This window comes from Leptonychotes weddellii, chromosome X, assembly GCF_054177405.1.
Source record: "Leptonychotes weddellii isolate Sample4059 chromosome X, ASM5417740v2, whole genome shotgun sequence".
Lineage (NCBI taxonomy): Eukaryota > Metazoa > Chordata > Mammalia > Carnivora > Phocidae > Leptonychotes > Leptonychotes weddellii.
In genome coordinates this window covers 25,796,077-25,814,796 of record NC_138385.1, presented here as the reverse complement: position 1 = coordinate 25,814,796, position 18,720 = coordinate 25,796,077, and the positions used below count along the sequence as shown (strand labels likewise).

At 48.6% G+C, this 18,720-nt stretch overlaps 1 protein-coding gene and 1 non-coding gene across 2 annotated transcripts in view; one reads left to right on the top strand and one right to left on the bottom strand.

The window, feature by feature from the left end:
* Positions 1-4,386: 4,386 nt before the first annotated feature.
* Positions 4,387-4,459, bottom strand: TRNAN-AUU (transfer RNA asparagine (anticodon AUU)). Its single transcript has one exon. It is a non-coding gene; the product is annotated as a tRNA-Asn (tRNA).
* A 6,576-nt stretch (positions 4,460-11,035) lies between these two features.
* LOC115943648 (solute carrier family 25 member 43) overlaps positions 11,036-18,720 on the top strand; it is a 38,796-nt gene continuing 31,111 nt past the window's right edge. The window contains exon 1 of the mRNA XM_081808339.1: positions 11,036-11,398. Coding sequence (XP_081664465.1) covers positions 11,124-11,398 — 275 coding nt within the window. The 5' untranslated portion in view covers positions 11,036-11,123. The remainder of the gene's footprint in view (positions 11,399-18,720) is intronic.

The following is an 18,720-nucleotide window of genomic DNA, read 5'->3' as shown; positions in this document are numbered from 1 at the left end:
TTGGCTGAAAGGAAAGCTGGGAAATACACAGGAGCACACAGGTGTTGCTGTTTAGTCTCTGCCATAACAGACTATACTTTCGGTGTAGCAGCTTGAATATATGAAACGAGCCCTCCAGTTGGATGTACCAGAGCTTCAACATGCTTCATACTTCATCTTGATACGTCACTTTCAGTCTGTCGGTCAGTCTTCGTCTTTGACATCTTGTAAGTGCAGCAAACCCCGTGCAAACTATATGCAAAATAGCAGTAGCCTGGCAATACTATGGGAGATCGGGCTAGTCTCTAGTTGGGATGTTAAACCCCAGAACCATGCATGTCACACTTGCAGGAGGAGCTCAGCCCTGTGACCCCCAACTAGGTCCTTGGGCCTAATCTTGGAGAACACCCAGAAGAGACACTGAAAGCCATTCCCAGTGCCCCAACAGCAAAGAGCCACGTGGCTCATGGTAGCTAGCCGCTACTTTTACTGCTACCGCCAACACCAGCTGGCTGGAAGTGAAGGGACATTTTACACTACTACAGCTGGACATTACCAGAAGGTGAGGGTGAGGGCGCCTGGGTGGCTCAGTCGGTTAAGCGACTGCCTTCGGCTCAGGTCATGATCCTGGAGTCCCGGGATCGAGTCCCGCATCGGGCTCCCTGCTCAGCGGGGAGCCTGCTTCTCCCTCTGACCCTCCCCCCTCTCATGTACTCTCTCTCATTCTCGCTCTCTCAAATAAATAAACAAAATCTTTAAAAAAAAAAAAAAAGAAGGTGAGGGTGAGGATGAGGGTTAAGTTAGGGTCAGGGCTAGGTTAAGGTTAGAACTCCCCGTCTGTGATGGGTTAAGTCCCTAGAGCCTTGAACCTCTCCTCAGGATGTTCCCTCCACATCCTGCTATAACTAAAACCTTGGCCTCTAAAGTGCAGGCTGTCTATTCTCTCATCTCCCCACAGCTCAATGCCTTAGAGAGTGCAAGACGTGGAGTTGGGGCTCTCCTTGCTCCCCAAGGCCACCTTAGGTCTTTGCTCCTCCCCACTCTTGAGAAACCTCTGGCTCCTCCTTGGCTCACACCATCCCATGCTTTAACCTTTTCCCCATCCTGGTGGTAGTCTTGTCACCGTCCTGGTCACTGCCTTCATTCCTGAAGGCTTTAGCTCTTGGCTCACTGTCTGTCCTCTTTGACTCAACTTCTCCCGTCTTTTCAGTGATTTCAACATTCATCTGGTCAACCACCCAGCACCCTGGCTTCTTGTTTCCTAAATCTGCTCATTGCCGGGGCGCCTGGGTGGCTCAGTCGTTAAGTGTCTGCCTTCGGCTCAGGTCATGATCCCGGGGTCCTGAGATCGAGCCCCGCATGGGGCTCCCTGCTCAGCGGGAAGCCTGCTTCTCCCTCTCCCACTCCCCCTGCTTGTGTTCCCTCTCTCGCTGTGTTTCTCTCTGTCAAATAAAGAAATAAAATCTTTAAAAAAAAAAAATCTGCTCATTGCCAATGACCACTACCATTTTGGGAAGCACTTCGTAACCCCAGTATGGAGCACCAGCATGGGGCCTTGTATCTGGAAGGTCCATATACCCCAATGCATTCATTTCATTAGTACATCATCACATGATTTCCAGAAGCCGGTAAACCTTTAGTACAGGAAGAATGTAAAGACATGTATCATTTTTATTAGGAATTAGACTTGTGCTTCATTCTTCTCTGTCTTGTTTTCTGTTGAACTCAACGTGAGTCAGTGATTACAAACGGGATTTTAAAGTTTAGCAGTGGGGGCACCTGGGTGGCTCAGTCGTTAAGCGTCTGCCTTTGGCTCAGGTCATGATCCCAGGGTCCTGGGATCGAGCCCCGCATCGGGCTCCCTGCTCCGCGGGAAGCCTGCCTCTCCCTCTATCAGTCCCTCTGCTTGTGTTCCCTCTCTCGCTGTGTCTCTCTCTGTCAAATAAATAAAATCTTAAAAAATAATAATAATAAAATAAAATAAAATAAAATAAAGTTTAGCAGTGGATGAAGATCCAACAATACTAAAATACATATGCACCAAGTTATTCATTATACCTTTGCTTATAATTGCAAAATATTGGAAACAACTGAAATGTCCATATTTAGGAGTGTGGTTGAATAAAAACTATGATACATCTATACAATAGAATACTATGTAGCTGTACAAAAAGAGTGAGAAAAATCTCTGTGAACTGAGTTGGAGTGACTCCTTGGATATAGTATCCAGTGTAAAAAGCCACGTGCCAAAGATTATATCTATAGGATGTTACCTTTTATGTAATAAAAGGAGATATTTTCATACAAATACCTATACACAAATATTCCTGGAAACTTTATTCATAATAGCCCCAAACTGCAATCAGCCCAAATGTCCACCAGTGGACAAATGAATAAACACATTGTGGTACGTCCACGCAACAGAAGGAATAAACAGGAAGAAACTATTGATGAACACAGCAACATGGATGAATCACAGAAGCTTTGTGCTGAGTGAAAGAAGCCAGTCTCAAAAGGTTATATGCTGTATGCTTCCATTTATACAACATTCTGAAAAAGCAAAACTATGGGGATGGAGAGAAGACCAGTGGCTGCCCAGGGTCGGGAATAGGGGAGGCCTTGACTGCAAAAGGGCAGCGCATGAGAATGGTGGGGGCAGAAGAAGCAGTTCTGTGTCCTGATTGTGGTGGTGGTCACACAAATCGACATGTATGTTAGAACTGTTAGAATTCCGTCCCCAAACAAAGTAATTTTACTATACATGAATTGTCAAAAGTGTAGAGCTGGAGTTTATGATTAAAATGTGATGCTTTTAGGGGTACCCGGGTGACTCAGTCGGTTGTCTAACTTCAGGTCATGATCTTGGGGTCCTGGGATTGAGCCCCGTATCGCATGGGGCTCCCTGTTCAGTGGGCAGTCTGCTTGTCCCTCTCCCTCTGCCCCTCCCCCTGCTTGTGCTCTGTCTCTCTCTCAAATAAATAAATAAAATATTTTTTAAAATGTGATGAGTTTAGAGTAGGCAGTTAGTTAGACATGAGCTAGAGGCAAGGACAGTGATCAATAAGTTACACTTAGAAGCCCAGGGGCACCACGTCCTGACCTTGTGACTTCCAAGACTCGAGGCTGACAGACCAAGAGCCACAGACGCAGAGCATGCACTCTCCTCTTCCACCTCTGCCCCAGGGTAACCTCTAGACTCATTATAATGCATTTGCACTGTGGTTATAACCCCCCTCCATGGGGAAAGGCTGCCATGACAGTTCCATACAAACCTTGTAGGGTCAAAAACTCCCCCTCCCAACCTGTGGGAGGAGTCCCCCAAATGATTGGAAGCAGCCTCCATTCGAGACCACCATGTCTGTGACGCAAGACCCCACTCACAGAAAAGGAAAGGAGCCTATAGCCTCAGGGCAGTTACCACCTCTGAGCCTGGCGCTCTTGCTCTCCCACCTTAAGAGTGTACTGTCTTTAATAAAGCTGCTTTCAGCTTTCACTTTGGGCACTGATCTCTAATCCTTTATTACGTCTGTGCTAAGAGCCCAGACGCAGGCTTTTTGCGCTGACACTAGGTCTTCAGATAGGCACTAGAGATGCATCACTCTATCACCTGGACCATCTCTTAGAGTTGTAAAAATACCAGCAGCCAGGAAACTAAAAGTATCATGGGACTACCATAAAAAATTACCATTGAAATTTGGATTACTATGGCCTGGTAATGGGAGCTAATTAAATTCCATTATGTGACAGCATAGTTCCTGATATAGAGTAAGTATTGGACAAATATTTGTGGAAGAAATAAATGAGTGATTGATGGAATGAATACAAAGGTTCACGTATTTTTTTTTAAGATTTTATTTATTTATTTGACAGAGGCTCAGCGACAGAGGGAACACAAGCAGAGGGAGTGGGAGAGGGAGAAGCAGGCTTCCCGCTGAGCAGGGAATCATGGGATCATGGGATCCCTGGGATCATGACCTGAGCCGAAGGCTGAGGTCTGAGCCTCAGGCGCCCCGAACCTGAGCTACCCAGGCGCCCCGAAAAAGGCTCACGTATTTTTATATGAAACCTTCCCTCTTCAAATATCATCAAAACTTTTGAAGCAGAATGGAAGGATATTCGAGCATCACCTAAAATTAAATGCCATGTGCCAAGGGATAAAAATGCGAAAGCCATGGAAGCCACATATCATGGTGTATTTATTTATTTATTAGAGAGAGAGCACGAGCAGGAGGGACAGAGAATCCCAAGCTAACTCCATGCTGAGGCCGGAGCCTGACATGGGGCTCGATCCCACGACCCAGAGATCACGACCTGAGCCAAAACCAAGGGTCAGACGCCCAACCAACTGCGCCACCCAGGTGCCCCTATATTTATTTGTTTTAAGTTTATTTATTTAAGTAATCTCTACACCCAACGGGGGGCTCGAACCCACAACCCCGAGATCAATAGTCACATGCTCCACCAACTGAGCCAGCCAGGCACCCCTATGGTATTTATATTTCATTACAAAGTTTAGAGATGCTGAAGTCATCCATTGTTGACACCCTTGCCCAAACTGCTGCTGAAGACATGATGGAAATGATGACTGGGGAAAAAGCAAGCAGCTCTGTCAGATACCAGTTCACTTGACAATTACAGATGCATCTCTACACGTAAAATGGTAAATCGCCAATTCTAACCAGGCTATTCTGAATATTACTCACTGCAAATTGAGGAATCCACTGATCTTGTGAATTGAGCTAATCTTTTGCTATTTATCATACCTGATCTAAAATATCTCATGAAGACTTTGTGTTTTGCTAGTCTGTGCCAAATTGTACCACTGAAAAAGAGACCCCGTCCTTCCCTTCCTTTTTCCCTTCCTGTGACTAATGAGGGCAGAGCACTATGCGTCAACCAGCATTCCAGGCACGGGGGAGAACAGAAAAGCAGCAGATAGGGATAAAGGCTATACAGAGAATTGAAATAGGGCAACATGGCAGAGTGAACAGGGCCTCTGGAGATCGGGTGAAAAGGCCAGCCCCCTGAGAGCGGTAACATTTCACCTGAGCCCTAAATGACAAGAAGGAATCGGCTCTGCAAACATCTGGGGAAAGAACTTTCCAAGCAGAGGGAGCAGCAGCTAGGGCCGTGGTTCTCAAAAGGAACGGCCCTGCCTTCCAGGGGGCATTTTGAAAATCGGGTAAGGGGATGCCGCCGTGATTGGGGTACTCTGCTGGCATTTAATGGGCAAAGGCCAGGGATGCGGCACATCTGCAATGCTCAAGAATGTCCTGCATCCTTCATGACGTCCATAGATCCTACCAGACATCCGTGTAGGTGGAAAGCTGTTAATAATTATCGGAGCTGAGAACTTAACTCTGCTTAACTCTTAAAGAGAAAAAACAGGGGCGCCTGGGTGGCTCAGTCATTAAGCGTCTGCCTTCGGCTCAGGTCATGATCCCAGGGTCCTGGGATGGAGCCCTGCATCAGGCTCCCTGCTCAGCGGGAAGCCTGCTTCTCCCTCTCCCACTCCCCCGGTTGCGTTCCCTCTCTCGGGCTCTCACTCTGTCAAAAAATAAATAAAATCTTTTAAAAAAATAGAGAGAGAGAGAGAGAAAACACTTTTTGCACAGTGTTTCTGTACACGGAGTTTTCCAAGGAATGCAAGTACCATGTAAAGAGAAGGTAGGTCCGATTTTGTTTCATTCCGAACTTCACCAAGAGCTGTTCAACATTTCAAAACCAACCCATCCCCGATGACAAAGCAAATGTCACAGAAAACACTGTGCCTAATGGGAATGCTTCAGAGGAAATTGATGATGGATGAGAGGGTTTTTTTTTTAATTGATAAAGAAATTTTTTTAATTGGGAGAAAGAAAAGAGTGGGGAAGCCAACAGTACTGTGGGGAAGGAAAAATTACCTCTGCCCTCCAGGATTCTTCTAGCTGGACTAAGAATAAGACTGACATGAGACAAATTGACAGGAGAAAATCAAATTTCGTACGCATAGGGAATCCACACATGCATGAGATTCCAAAGACAGTCAGGCAACATGAAATCATCCTGAACTAAGGAGAAGGGGGAAGGGGCCTGAGACTTCAAAGGGGAGGGATGCAATTCAGGAAGAATGAAAAAGAGCAAAAGTTTGGTACACAAATGTTTACCATCTTGAAACAATGGGACATAGAGAGGATTTTGATCAAACAGGCTATGCTAAATTTCTCCCTGTCTACCACACCAAGTTCATATTATAATGTATAATAGCTTCCGTCCAGGAGGAGGCCCCTAATCTAAATTCTTTTAGGCAGTTTTGGGGGGAAGGTCAAAATTTCTTCCAGAATCCTCTGGGCCTTGATTGTTTTTAGCTCAGCTAGTCGGCCTTGGCCCCTATAACACAAAAGGGCAGTGTCAAAAGTCAATCTCCCTTGGACCTCTGTTCCCAAGTGTCCCAGTTTCCTTTCCTAGAGATAACCTGATTAACAGCTTTTCAGATAGCTCTCCCAAGGAATTATCTCATTTTTGTTTAAAAGAAAGGCAGGAAGGAAGAAAAGAAGGAAGGAAGGAGGGAAAGAGGGAAGATTCAATAATAAAAATTCAGCAGAGTAAATGTAAAGATCAAATTGGCTTTATCTAGTGATTCACAAATTGGGCAGCATCCCGTCTAGCAAATGGTAAGGAGCTGCCAAAAACAAAAGGTTTCTCAAGATGGGGGTGGGTAGGGTAGTATTATTGGCAAAGAATCCATTGTTTTAAGCAAGGCAGCCCTCCTAACGGGAATGGAAGGGTCCATCAGCTCCTAATGCTGACCAGAAAAATTCCAGGCTGTCTGGTTAAAGATCACATTTCTGGGAGAAGCTGGGAAGCTGCAGTTAGATTAGGTACCAAGTTTTGGTGGGGTTTAGCATAAGTGACTCCATTTTTAAGAGAAGGAAGGAACGAAGGGAGAGAGGGAGGGGAAAACCCCATATAAACGAATATTTGAGCAGGAAGAAAATGCAAGGAAGGATGCACACATGCACACCAAGCTCTCACCCCTGATTACCCTATAGCACGTGCAGGGGGACTTAACTCTCTTTAATACACTTCTGTACCGTTTGTGTTGGTGTATGACAGGTATTTACTACTTTTGTCATTTGCAAAATTTCATAAGGCTAAAGAATAAAAGACAAATTAAAAAAGCAGGAATCAACCAACGTTGGTATAATTATAACAAGATAAACTATAATCTGAGGAACATCAGCAAGTCGAACTAAGCTAATGTATTGTTAAAAAAAGAAGAAAAGAAAAACAAGTGTGAATTGGAGTCACCCCCCCCCCATGACAGCAAGCCAAAATTTAATTACAGTTTCCACCTCTCCCAGGAATGTGACTTTTTTAACAATCTGAAACATCCTGATCAGCACTAGTAATGTCATCTGCGTGATAATCTGTGTGATAAACAATCTACCATTCCCTTCCCCCCTAAAAGAAGATGACCTAGCCTAAACTGATCCTCTCTTTTCTTTTGCTAATGACTTCTTGCCCCACCACCCTCCTGCCCAGAACGACCTTCTACTTCGCACAGTTCCTCTGAGCATCTGTACTTGCCACAGGGAATCTACTCAATCACTTAAGAGAGGCGCCTGGGTGGCTCAGTCGGTTCAGGTCATGATCCCGGGGTCCTGGGATCGAGCCCCGAATTGGACTCCCTGCTCAGTAGAGAGTCTGCTTCTTCCTCTGCCCCTCCCCCTGCTGGTGCATGCTCTCTCTCTCTCAAATAAATAAATAAAATGTTTTTTAAAAATCACTTAAGAATCACTTAAGAAAGAAGAATCACTTCAGGGGCACCTGGGTGGCTCAGTGGGTTAAGTGCCCAGCTCTTGCCTTCGGCTCAGGTCATGATCTCAGGGTCTCAGAATCGTGGAGCCTGCTTAAGATTCTCTCCCTCTGCAGTACATGCTCTCGTGCACGTTCTCTCTCTCTTAAAAAAAAAAAAAAAAAGTAAAGAAAGAAAGCCAATTAGATCTTCAAGATTATTTGGTTGAATTTTTTTTAACAGTACAGTGGAGAAAGCATATCACTTAGAAGAGAAAGTGAAAAGGACAGTAGTTGAATTTAAAACTGTCCGCATGTCCCAAGGCCTGACCAGGGTGACAGGAGACTGCCTTCGATCCCTTCTCATTCTGCTCAATTACTACTTCTCAGTTTGTTTGTTTGTTGTTTGTTCTACGTTATAACTGCCTCCTTTAAAAATTTTTATTTTAAAGTAATCTCTACACCCAACATGGGGCTCAAACTTACAACCCCCGAGATCAGGAGTTGCGTGCTATACCAAGTGGGTGCCCTCTGCATCCTTTTTTTAAAGTAATCATACATTTATTTTTTTAAAGATTTTATTTATTTGAGAGAGAGAGAGCATGAGTGGCGGCCGGAGGGAGAGGGAGAAACAGGCTCCCCGCTGAGCAGGGAGCCTGATGCGGGGCTCCATCCCAGGACCCCGGGATCATGACCTGAGCCGAAGGCAGCTGCTTAACTGACTGAGCCACCCAGGCGCCCCTCATACATTTATTTTTTAACAGAGTACCCCAGTTTCACATCATGTGCCTTTTCCAAAGTTGTGGGTCCTTAACCTGCTGTGCTTCTTCAGCGACTTTCCACCAGGTGTGCAAAAGAAGCAGTAAGGTTAGCCTGAGTCTCCAAGGCACCGTCCAAATACGGAACATACTCAGGAATTGATTTATGTTTAAGATCAATATACATAATGTTCCTCATGGTTAGCAAACGAATGAAGCTCTGGCTGAGAATAGGAACACACCCCATTCTGTCAGCACCCTGTCATGAAAAGACAGGAGGCAACAAACATACACTTTGCGGTTACTCATTTTACTGTTGAACCTATAGTGAAACAAATATATACATTTTTACTTTCGAGGTTAAAATAAACCATCAGCTCCTGATTTCTCCTGGCCCACAGCTATGAAAAGTAAAAACGGTTCTTCTTGCCTCGGGCTCACCCGAACAATCTTATTCGTGCAGGACAAAAAGAATGGCAGTGCTAAGAAAAAGCATGTCCATGCCCCGTCCCCAGGATGGGTGCAGTTGACCCCCTCACACAAGATGCCTCCCAACAAAACGAAAACAACTGGCTCGAGCCAATCTCCATACAATGGGGTTACTGCATCAACTGTTCCATTCTCAGGGCGGAAGGAGCTTTAGGACAAAGTGCTACCTGAAGGTCTCCTTACTGTTGTCCCCAAGTTCCAGTTCAAGTCCACAGTCTCTTCAAGTCCACAGCCTCTTCAAGTCCACAGCCATAAGCCTCCTTTCTCCAACCTCCCTCAGCTGTGAGGTCACAAAGTATGAAAAGTAAGCGGTCTCCAATCATTGAGAGCAGAGCAAGTTTTCCACAAGCAGAATGAGTCCTCTGAATCTAGGCCCTGTGATGCCTTTTAGAAAAGGTTCCTTATCGTCCTGTGTGTTAGTAAATTGTAGGAAATAACGAGATAAGCCTCAACGCCGCTGCGCACCCGGGGTGTCTTACCCTCACAGACTGCCGACTGCCCCTTTCCTCTGCACTGTTATTATCAATGTGGCTTTTCAAAAAGAGAGACAGGGAGAAACTTGGAATTCTTTTTAACTTAACAAAATTCTTCTTGGATTCTGGCCAAATCGCTCTTAGCCCTTCTTTGCCTCCATTGTCCTCTTCAGCCAACAGAGCCACTGAAAATGTCCCTGCTTGAGTTACACTCTGCAGTCACAGGGGACGCGTCGTGTAGCCGTTGGTTGGCAAAAAATCGACCTAGATTTGAATCCTGACTGCCTCTTGCAGCTGTGACCTAGGGTAAGTCAAGCTCTCTGTCTTGGTTTCCTTTTCTGCCAAACAATATCTAATCATAGCTAACACACACATAGTGCTGGAGGGACCAAGGGCCGGCTGCTCCAAGATGGGCCACGACAGCATGTGGACCATTTTGAGCTGAGGCAATCCAGACCACGTGAGCTCAAGAGAAACTTTTGCCCCTCCCTTAACTACACAAAAGAATCTAAATTGGGGGGGTCTTGTCCAGAATAAGGGTTATTACAAGAGATAAATTTTATCTGAGTGACACATCTGTCTGGCAGGGCAAACATCTCACTGCCAGACATCTGCTCTTCTTTTTATTGTCCCATGAAGTGCATTCCTCCGTGAAGTCCCAGATCCGGACCCACCTCTCCTTAGTTCGGGATGATACTTTGTTTTGCCTGACTGTCTTTGGAATGTCCGAGTCTGTGTGGATTCCCCATGTGTATACAATTAAATTTGATTTTCCCCTGTTAATCTGTCTGCTGTCAATTTGACTCTGAATCAATCTAGAAGGCCCTGGAAGGGGACCGGAAATTCTTGCTGGGGCTGACCTGCGTCATTGTTCCTTTAATCCTCACAACAGCCCCTAGAGGAAGAAACTGGAGATGAAGCAACTGAGGCACAGAGAGAGTTGGGAGTGACTTCCCCCCTCCCCCCCTCCAGGTCACACAGCTGGTAAGCTGCCGAGCCAAGATGCCAAGGCAGGTTCCAGAGTCCAGACCGCGGCTACAGCCTCTCCAAATGAGGGCAGTAAATGCGGACGTGCCTATTAAGGGCGCTCTTGGGATTTAAATGAGATCGTGCACGGGAAGCCCAAGGCTTGACAAGTGTGATAGGGAGCCGCTGTGTGCGAGAGGGTTCTTTTCCCCTTCTGCACCGCGCAGTTGGCGCGGCTGCTTCCTGGGGCAGAAAATAAGAGGTCGGAGGGAGGAGAGCCCGGGCCAGGGGTGGAAGGTGGAAAGGGAGAATGGCGGCGGGGGGGGGGGGGGGTAAACAAGAGAGAGGAGGCGGCGGGGGTGGGGGGGGAGCGCGGAAGACTTGGGAAGCCAGAAGAGGAGGCGGCGGCGACTCTCCAGGGCAAACAGAACCCGGCCGGCTGAAGAGCAACAGCCGGCGGGCGAGGCCTCCGCCCCGGGGCGACCTCCCCGGCCCCGGCCCCGGCCCCGGCGCGCGCCCGCCAGCACCCGGCTTCCCGGTCCGGCCGCGGCCCGCCCCCACGCCGGGCGGGGCCCCCGATCCGCGCGCCGCGCCGGGGAGTCGGCCGGGAGCCCGCCGGGCGCCGCAGCCCCGAGCCCCGCCGTCCCTCCCCCCACGCCGGGCCGGGCCGGGCCGGGGCGCGATGGCGACGTGGCGGCGGGACGGCCGGCTGACGGGCGGCCAGCGGCTGCTGTGCGCGGGCGCGGCGGGGGCGCTCAGCCTCAGCCTCACCGCGCCGCTCGAGCTCGCCACCGTGCTGGCCCAGGTCGGCGCCGCGCGGGGCGGGGCCCGGGGGCCGTGGGCCGCGGGGCTCCGGGTGTGGCGCGCCGAGGGGCCGCGGGCCCTGTGGAAGGGGAACGGGGTGGCGTGCCTGCGCCTCTTCCCCTGCAGCGCCGTGCAGCTCGCCGCCTACCGCAAGTAAGAGCCGGGCGCGGCGCGGCGCGGCGGGCCCGGGAGCCGGAGCCGGGAGGCCGCCGCGGGGTGCCGCCGCCGGGCCGGGGAGGGGGGGGGAGGGGCGCCCGACGCCGCCCTGCTTCCCGGGCTCGGCCTCGGGGAGGGGGGGAACCCCCGCGGGGGGCCGCGGCCTCCTTCCGGATCGCGCGCGCGAGCCCCTCGGCGGGGGGGGTGGGGGCGGTCTGGCTGGGAGGCGGCACCTGCGCAGGTTCCGGGGTGCACTTCGGGGCTCCCCGCCAGATGCCGTTTTGTGGGGCGCAGCCCGCGGCTCCGAGAGGCTCCCCAGAGTTGGACGGGCGAGGAGGTGGAATGGGGCAAAAGGAGATTCGGGCCGGGGCCGGGGCCGGGGGGCGGGGGGGAAGGAGTCAAGGCCTCTCCAGAGAGATGGCTTCCTGACCATTCCCACCGTCCACTAACTTGGAAATTTTTTGCCTTGGCTGGCGTAGGGGAGAGAGACCCTTCGGAAGGTGTGTGTATGCAGTTGTGCCTTTGTGAGCGAAGCCCACGGAAGAAAGTGCTTGGTAGGGGGAGAGGGCCCAACCCAAGGCCACAAAAGGCCACAGATTTCTGCCCACCCCCCGACCAATGGCGCTTTGCCTTTAGGGCCCAACAGAAGCTGCAAACAGGTCCCTCAGGTTACTGCCTCAGCCCACCCTCTGCGCACTGGCCTCCTTTGTGCTTTTTTCACCTTCTCCCGACAACAGCTGCCTCTCGGAAACTCTCTAAATATGCAAATGCCAGATGAGTCTTCAAAGGTTCCTCAGAGCTCAGAGATCTTTGCATTTTAACTGAAAACAAGCCGAGAAGAATGAAATGGTACTGATGGAGCTTCAGGGAGAGGGGATGTTTCTGGACTTGGGGGGAGGGTCCCTGTGCGCCTCGTTCTGTGGGCACAGTGCCACCTCCGAGGACTGGCCTTGGCTCTGAATTAGACCACTCACAGTCTTCACCACCCAGCTGAAGCCTTGGAGGCTACCAGGCAGGATTCTCAGCTTTGCTGCTGGCAAGCCGGATGGAATCATCCTCCTCACTGAGCCCTCTGGGCCAGCGCGAATTTCACCGAGGCTTGGGGAGGAAAGGTCCTGAGATCCTGGGGCATTTGTGTCAACGCTCTCTTTCCCCCTCAGCAACACCTGGCCTGATGTCTGTAAACAGTTCTCCCCACGTCCCTCTCTTCTCCCCAAAGTGGTATGGAAATCTTCCTTTGGAATGTATGCCAAGGATTAGGAGGCAGACCTTTACGAGCGGGTTTAAATATTGTGGCTGTCCTGGTCATCACCGGCTGAATGGAAGACCTTTTCCTCTGTCCAAGGTTCTTCCAGCCGGACTAAGAATTAAATGGACGTGAGACAGATTCACGGGAGAAAATCAAACTTAATTTCCTCCTTGCGGGGAATCCACACACACGTGAGGTTTCCAAGACAGGCAAAATGAGGTATAGATGTCCTTCTGAACTGAGGAGGAGGAGGTAGGGGTCTGAGACTTCAAAGGAAGGAATGCAAGTCACACCAGAATGAAAGAGAGCAAATGTTTGGTAAACCAGTGTTTGCTGGGCCACTCAGAAACTAGGGGACGTAGAGAGGAATTTTAACCGACTTTGCTAACTTCCTCCCTGTCTATCACCCCTAGTTATTGTGTTATTTAGGGTGATCGCTTTCTTCCTGGAGCAGGTCCTCTAAATGCTTTTCAGGCAGTTGAGGGGGGAGGTCAAAGTTTCTGCCTGAGTCTTGGGCCTTGGTTGTTTTCAGCTCAAGATAATCTCCATGCTATTGTTGCCCATCATGGGGAGGCCTGCCCTTGGCCCCGACACCCCCCAGTATATGTACATCATTGCATTTTGTTAACAGCCCTATTGAGATATCTTCAACATATAAAAAATATATATTTAAGGTGCACAACTTGATGTTTTGATGTGCATATACATGATGAAATGATCACCACAGTCAAGCTAATCAATATAGCCATCACCTCCACCTAGTTACCTTTGAGTGTGTGTGTGTGCGTGTGTGTGTACAATATTGGATTTCTACAACTCCTGCCTCCTGCCCTGTAAGGTCCATCGGGTGGGAAGTATCATGCCCATTTTGCAGGTACAGAATTGGGCTCGGACTGGCCGCACCACTCCTCAGTGATAGAGCTGAGAGCCCCATCACCTGACCTTCTGCCTCCAAATCCATTACTCTACTACATCATGCTGCCTTTCTCTCTGCATTCATTTGACATTAATATAACCAGGCCTCTTTAAGTACCCACTGTGTGCATGATGCTGGGGACAATGCAGGGGTGAAAGGGGCGTGGTCCCGGTGCCCCGGGGCTTACAGAGGACTAGAAGAACAGAAAAAGATTATTGTGTCTCTAGCATCTGGCTGAGTGCTACAGAAACTCACACTTCTGGGGCACCTGGCTGGCTCAGTCGGTAGAACGTGCAACTCATGATCTCGGGGTTGTGAGTTCGAGCCCCACATTGGGTGTAGAGATGACTTAAAAATGAAATCTTTAAAAGAAAACAAAGAAATTCACACTTCTGATGAGGAGGAAGAGATGTGAGGACCTCACAGAGGAGAAAAACCACCTGAGTTTGGTCTGGGGAGAATGAGTAGGAGTTTGTAGGGCACAGATGGAGAGAAAGATAGAAAGATTGCAAGTAACGTCATGAGCCAAGGCACAGAGGTGGGCAGGCATGCAGCAGGACTGGAACACGGAGTGTGTCTACAGCAGTAATGGGAAGTACAGCCAGAAAAGCAGGTTGAAATTTGATCTCAGAGGGCCGGGTTAAGGACTTCGTTCAGTATGGCCAAGGTTAGCTGTGGGAGATTTTTGAGGAGGTGGTGATTGGGGCGGGGGGGTGATGATTAAAGCAGCTCAACAGGAATTACCATCACCTGGTGGCAGGGTACGATGACTAGAGAGGAGGGAGACCGGGAGTGGCTGGGCCAGTCAGGAACCTGTTGCACTCATCCATGTGGCAGCTGAGGGCACCTGACATAGGCTGGTGGCTGGTGACCGCGAGAGGAAGAAAGAAAGCGTTCCCCAGCCTAAGTTTGCTAATAATGTTTCCTGCAAGATTGTTTTCCTTCTGGAAACTAAAAGGGAGTATTTCAGTGAAGGGCTAAACATAGAAAGCAAAGTGGTTGATTAATCATGGTGCCATCCTTCCTACATAGAGATGGTACCTTTGGTCCGTCGTTATGCTGACTCATCTCTTTCCTGGCCGTGAGTTTGCAAAAACATTCGGCTGAGGGTAATGGTATATAGCCTAGGAGCAGGGGTTTGAACAAAGCGTAAACATCTAGAACGTTCAGGAAATGGAGTGATTAATTGACTTGTCCCCAAAGAGAATTAATGGCGAGCTGGAGCTTGAAACCGGGTCTTCTGGCTCCTCAGTTCACAGCTCTGCCCAGCATTGTGCTGCTGATATATCTGCTCCCTTGGATTTATGATCAAAAGTCCACTCAGTAGAGTCTATTAGGAGCTAGGCCTTGGCAATAAATAGCACGTAACACAGTAGCTGGCTGTCAGATACGTCAACCAGTAGATCCTCCTCCAACTTTACGACTGCTTGTCGAGCTGTATAAACATTGGTTTGGGTCCCTGCTGCTCTGGAACAGTTCGTGACCAGCACCACTTTCTTACTGTATAACCACTTCGTGAGCTCGTGTTTGGCTGCGTTGGCGGGTCTAACTACATATACCCAGGGGGTGTGTGTGATAGCCCATGGCTGAAAGGAAGGGGTTACTGCTACTCAACAGCTTAGCCAGTCTCTCTGGGGAAAGCGTCTGTGCACGTGCGGGGTGGGGCGGGGAGGAGAGCAGAAAGGGGGACGCTGTGGCCCCAGCCAATCAGACAAGACCTGAAGCCACGGGGGCGGAGAGGGGCAGGATGATGTCATTGATGGCCTATCAGGGCTGCCTGCCTTGACTGCAATTCCCAGAGGAAGGGTTGGTGGTCCTTGTCTCTATCGGATGGTAAGAGTCTGAGAAGAAAGGACTTGCTTTGGTTCTTTTGAATTTTGTCTATTTGATAGTAAGACCCTACTTTATAAATCAACCTGACCTAAGACAGGGTTCCTATTCCTAGTCTCCTAGTCCATCAAGTCGTTCAGCAAACTAGGCCTGTTTCCTCCCCCGTTGCCCTTCTGCGCCACAGCTTTGGCAGGACTATTGAGCTCTGTTAGGACCTCTGCTGAGCGCTAGCACAGGGGCTTATGGTAGATGTTCGATGAATGGGTCATGAATTACTTCATGCCCGGGAAGTGGCCAAGTGGGATAGGGAACAGGGCAAGGCGATGAGAAGGAACGGGGTTTCTTATGGCATTTCAAACTCTCACCGTCATCTAGATTGTTCCAGCTGGCGGCAGACCACCCCTCCAGTCAAGCATGTCCATTTCCTCTGTCTCCCCTGCCCCTCCTCAGGTTCCCCCTCCAACTCGACGGGCCAGCGGAGAGGAAAGGGAGGAGCAAGGAAGTGTGGAGGCAGTGAGGCCAATGGCCCATTGACGAATGCCAGCTTCAATGACTTGCGTCTTTCAAAAGTAGCTGGTTAAATCATGACTGGGTTTTGGGGGTTTTTTTAAAGATTTTTTTTTTTTTTTTTTTGACAGGAGAGACACAGCGAGAGAGGGAACACAAGCAGGGGGAGTGGGAGAGGGAGAAGCAGGCTCTCCGCTGAGCAGGGAGCCTGATGGGGGGGCTTGATCCCAGGACCCTGGGATCATGACCTGAGCCGAAGGCAGATGCTTAACGACTGAGCCACCCAGGCGCCCCTGGGTTTTTTTTTTTATGACTGTTCCAATTAGTGCAGTTAACAGTAGTCAACAGTAGGCGCCCCTTGAGAGAGATGCTTTTAATCAATGAGTGTTTACTTGGGAGCAAAGGAACCATCCTAGGACTCCTTAAATGATTTCACCTGAATACCCACTTGTCTTATTTATCACACAGAGGGCCCTGGCTTGCTGCCAGGATGAAGGAACAGGACACACTCCTCTTTATGGGAGATTTGAAAGCCAAAGAACTGGGGATGGTCTCATTTTTAAAAAGATACAGAGCACCTGGGTGGCTCAGTCAGTTAAGCGTCTGCCTTCGGCTCGGGTCATGATCCCGGGGTCGTGGGATCAAGCCCCACGTCGGGCTCCCTGCTCAGCGGGGAGTCTGTTTCTCCCTCTGCCTTTCCCTCAACTTGGGCACGTGTGCAGTCTCTCTCTCTCTCAAATAAATAAATAAAATATGTAAAAAAGATACAATACTTTTTTTTTAGCCTAGCCCTGTTCACTTTCCTTTTTTTTCAAACCCCTGCTATTCCTTTCCCTCTCCCCTACCTTATTCTCTGGTAGAAAATACTATTTTTCCTGGTTTCTAAGCCCTTCTTGATTTTGTCCTCATCAGCAAGGAGTAAAATTCCTTTGCTTCCTGGGCAGGGAATGTGTACCGTGAAAAAGTGCCCTTAGAACAATTTCTGCCAAGGTAGGTCCTCATGACTGGGGATGTGCTGCTTCCAAAAAGAGGGACTGTAACAGTGGCTTTCTGGCTTGCATTTGGAAAAGTCCACCCAAAGCCATTTTTGACCACATTATAAAACTGTAGAGAAACACAAAGAAGAGTGCCCATGTACCCACCATCCAGAAGTAACAGCATGAAAGACGGCATAAGAGATACTTCCAGTATCTTTTTTTTAATACAAGAAATAAAAGATTCCAGAGAAAGCTGAAGTCCCGTTCTTTCTCATTCCCAGCCCCTCCCCCCCCCGCCCCCACCACCTTCCTGGAGGGCTATATTACACTTTTTTATTTTTTTTAAGGGTTTTTTTTTAAAGATTTTATTTATTTATTTGAGAGAGAGAGCACAAAAGCGGGGTGAGAGGCAGAGGGAGAAGCAGACTCCCCGCTGAGCAGGGAGCCGGACGCGAGACTCAATCCCAGGACCCTGAGATCATGCCCTGAGCCGAAGGTAGATGCTTAACCAACTGAGCCACCCAGGCACCCCTATTTTACACTTTTTTAAATATGTAGCTATATCTATCCATGAATAATATAAGGTAGTCGGAATTCATGGATTCTATCCATGAATAATATAAGGTAGTCAGATTTCATGGATTTAATCCATGTAGAGCCAATTAGCTTCATTCTATTCCATAGCCACTTTTATGAGTGTGTTTCTTAATTTAAATAGATGGTTGTCCTATACTGTAGGTCACCCTGCAACTTGCTTTTTTCACTCAACTTTATGCTTTTATGATTATCCCTATGAATACATAGTCGCAAGCTCATTGTAACTGTAGTATCCATTGTACGACTACTACAATTTATCCATTCCCCTACAAATGGAGTTTTAGGTTGTCCAACTTTTCACACTAACACGCAATGTTGTGTGTCTTCACATGTCCGTGTGCAAGAGCTTCTGTAGGATATGCACCTAGAAATGGAATCGCTGGGGTGAAAGGAGGCGTTCCTTCAGTCGTCCTGGGTACTACAAAGGGGCTGGACCAGTACATTTCTACCAGCAGTGGGGGGGCATTCCTGTCTCCACGTGTCCTCCCCATCACTTGATACTATCAGACTTTTTCATCTTTGCCAATCTGCTGGGTGAGAAATGGTATCTTGTTTTTATCTGTCATTTCCCAGACAACTAGTAGGGTGGCACATCTTCCCTTATAACTGTTAAACCAATACCTTTCTTTAAGATTTAATGTATTGAGAGAGAGAGAGAAAGAGCACAAGCAGGGGGGAGGGGCAGAGCGAGATGGAGAGGGAGACTCCCTGCTGAGCGGGGAGTCCTACGCAGGCTCAATGGGACCCTGGCATCATGACCTGAACGGAAATCAGATGCTTAACTGACTGAGCCACTCAGGCGCCCAAACCAATACATTTTTTAAACTCAGTTACTGGGGGCAGAAGGGGGTGTGGCACCTGGCTGGCTCAGTCAGTAGAGCATGAGACTCTTGATCTCGGGATCCTGAGTTGTTCAAGCCCCACGTTGGACAGAGCTTACTTAAAAAAAAAAACAAAAAAAACCCTCAATTACTAAGGATGATCAAAGTCGTCATATCAAGCAATTTCATTTAAGTTTCAACAGAACCAAAGGAGCACTTTCCAGTTCAGTATTTACCAAGTACTCCTATTAATTTATACCCCACTGGCAAGCCAGGATTGACAGTTATACAGATAAAGGGGAAAATGCTTAAAATGAAGTGGGAAGAACTTAGGGTAGACATAAAGAAGAGGGTCGGACATCTCCTTATAGCTAACAAAATTCTATAAATATAGTAGAATTGAATGTGCTATTCATGAATCC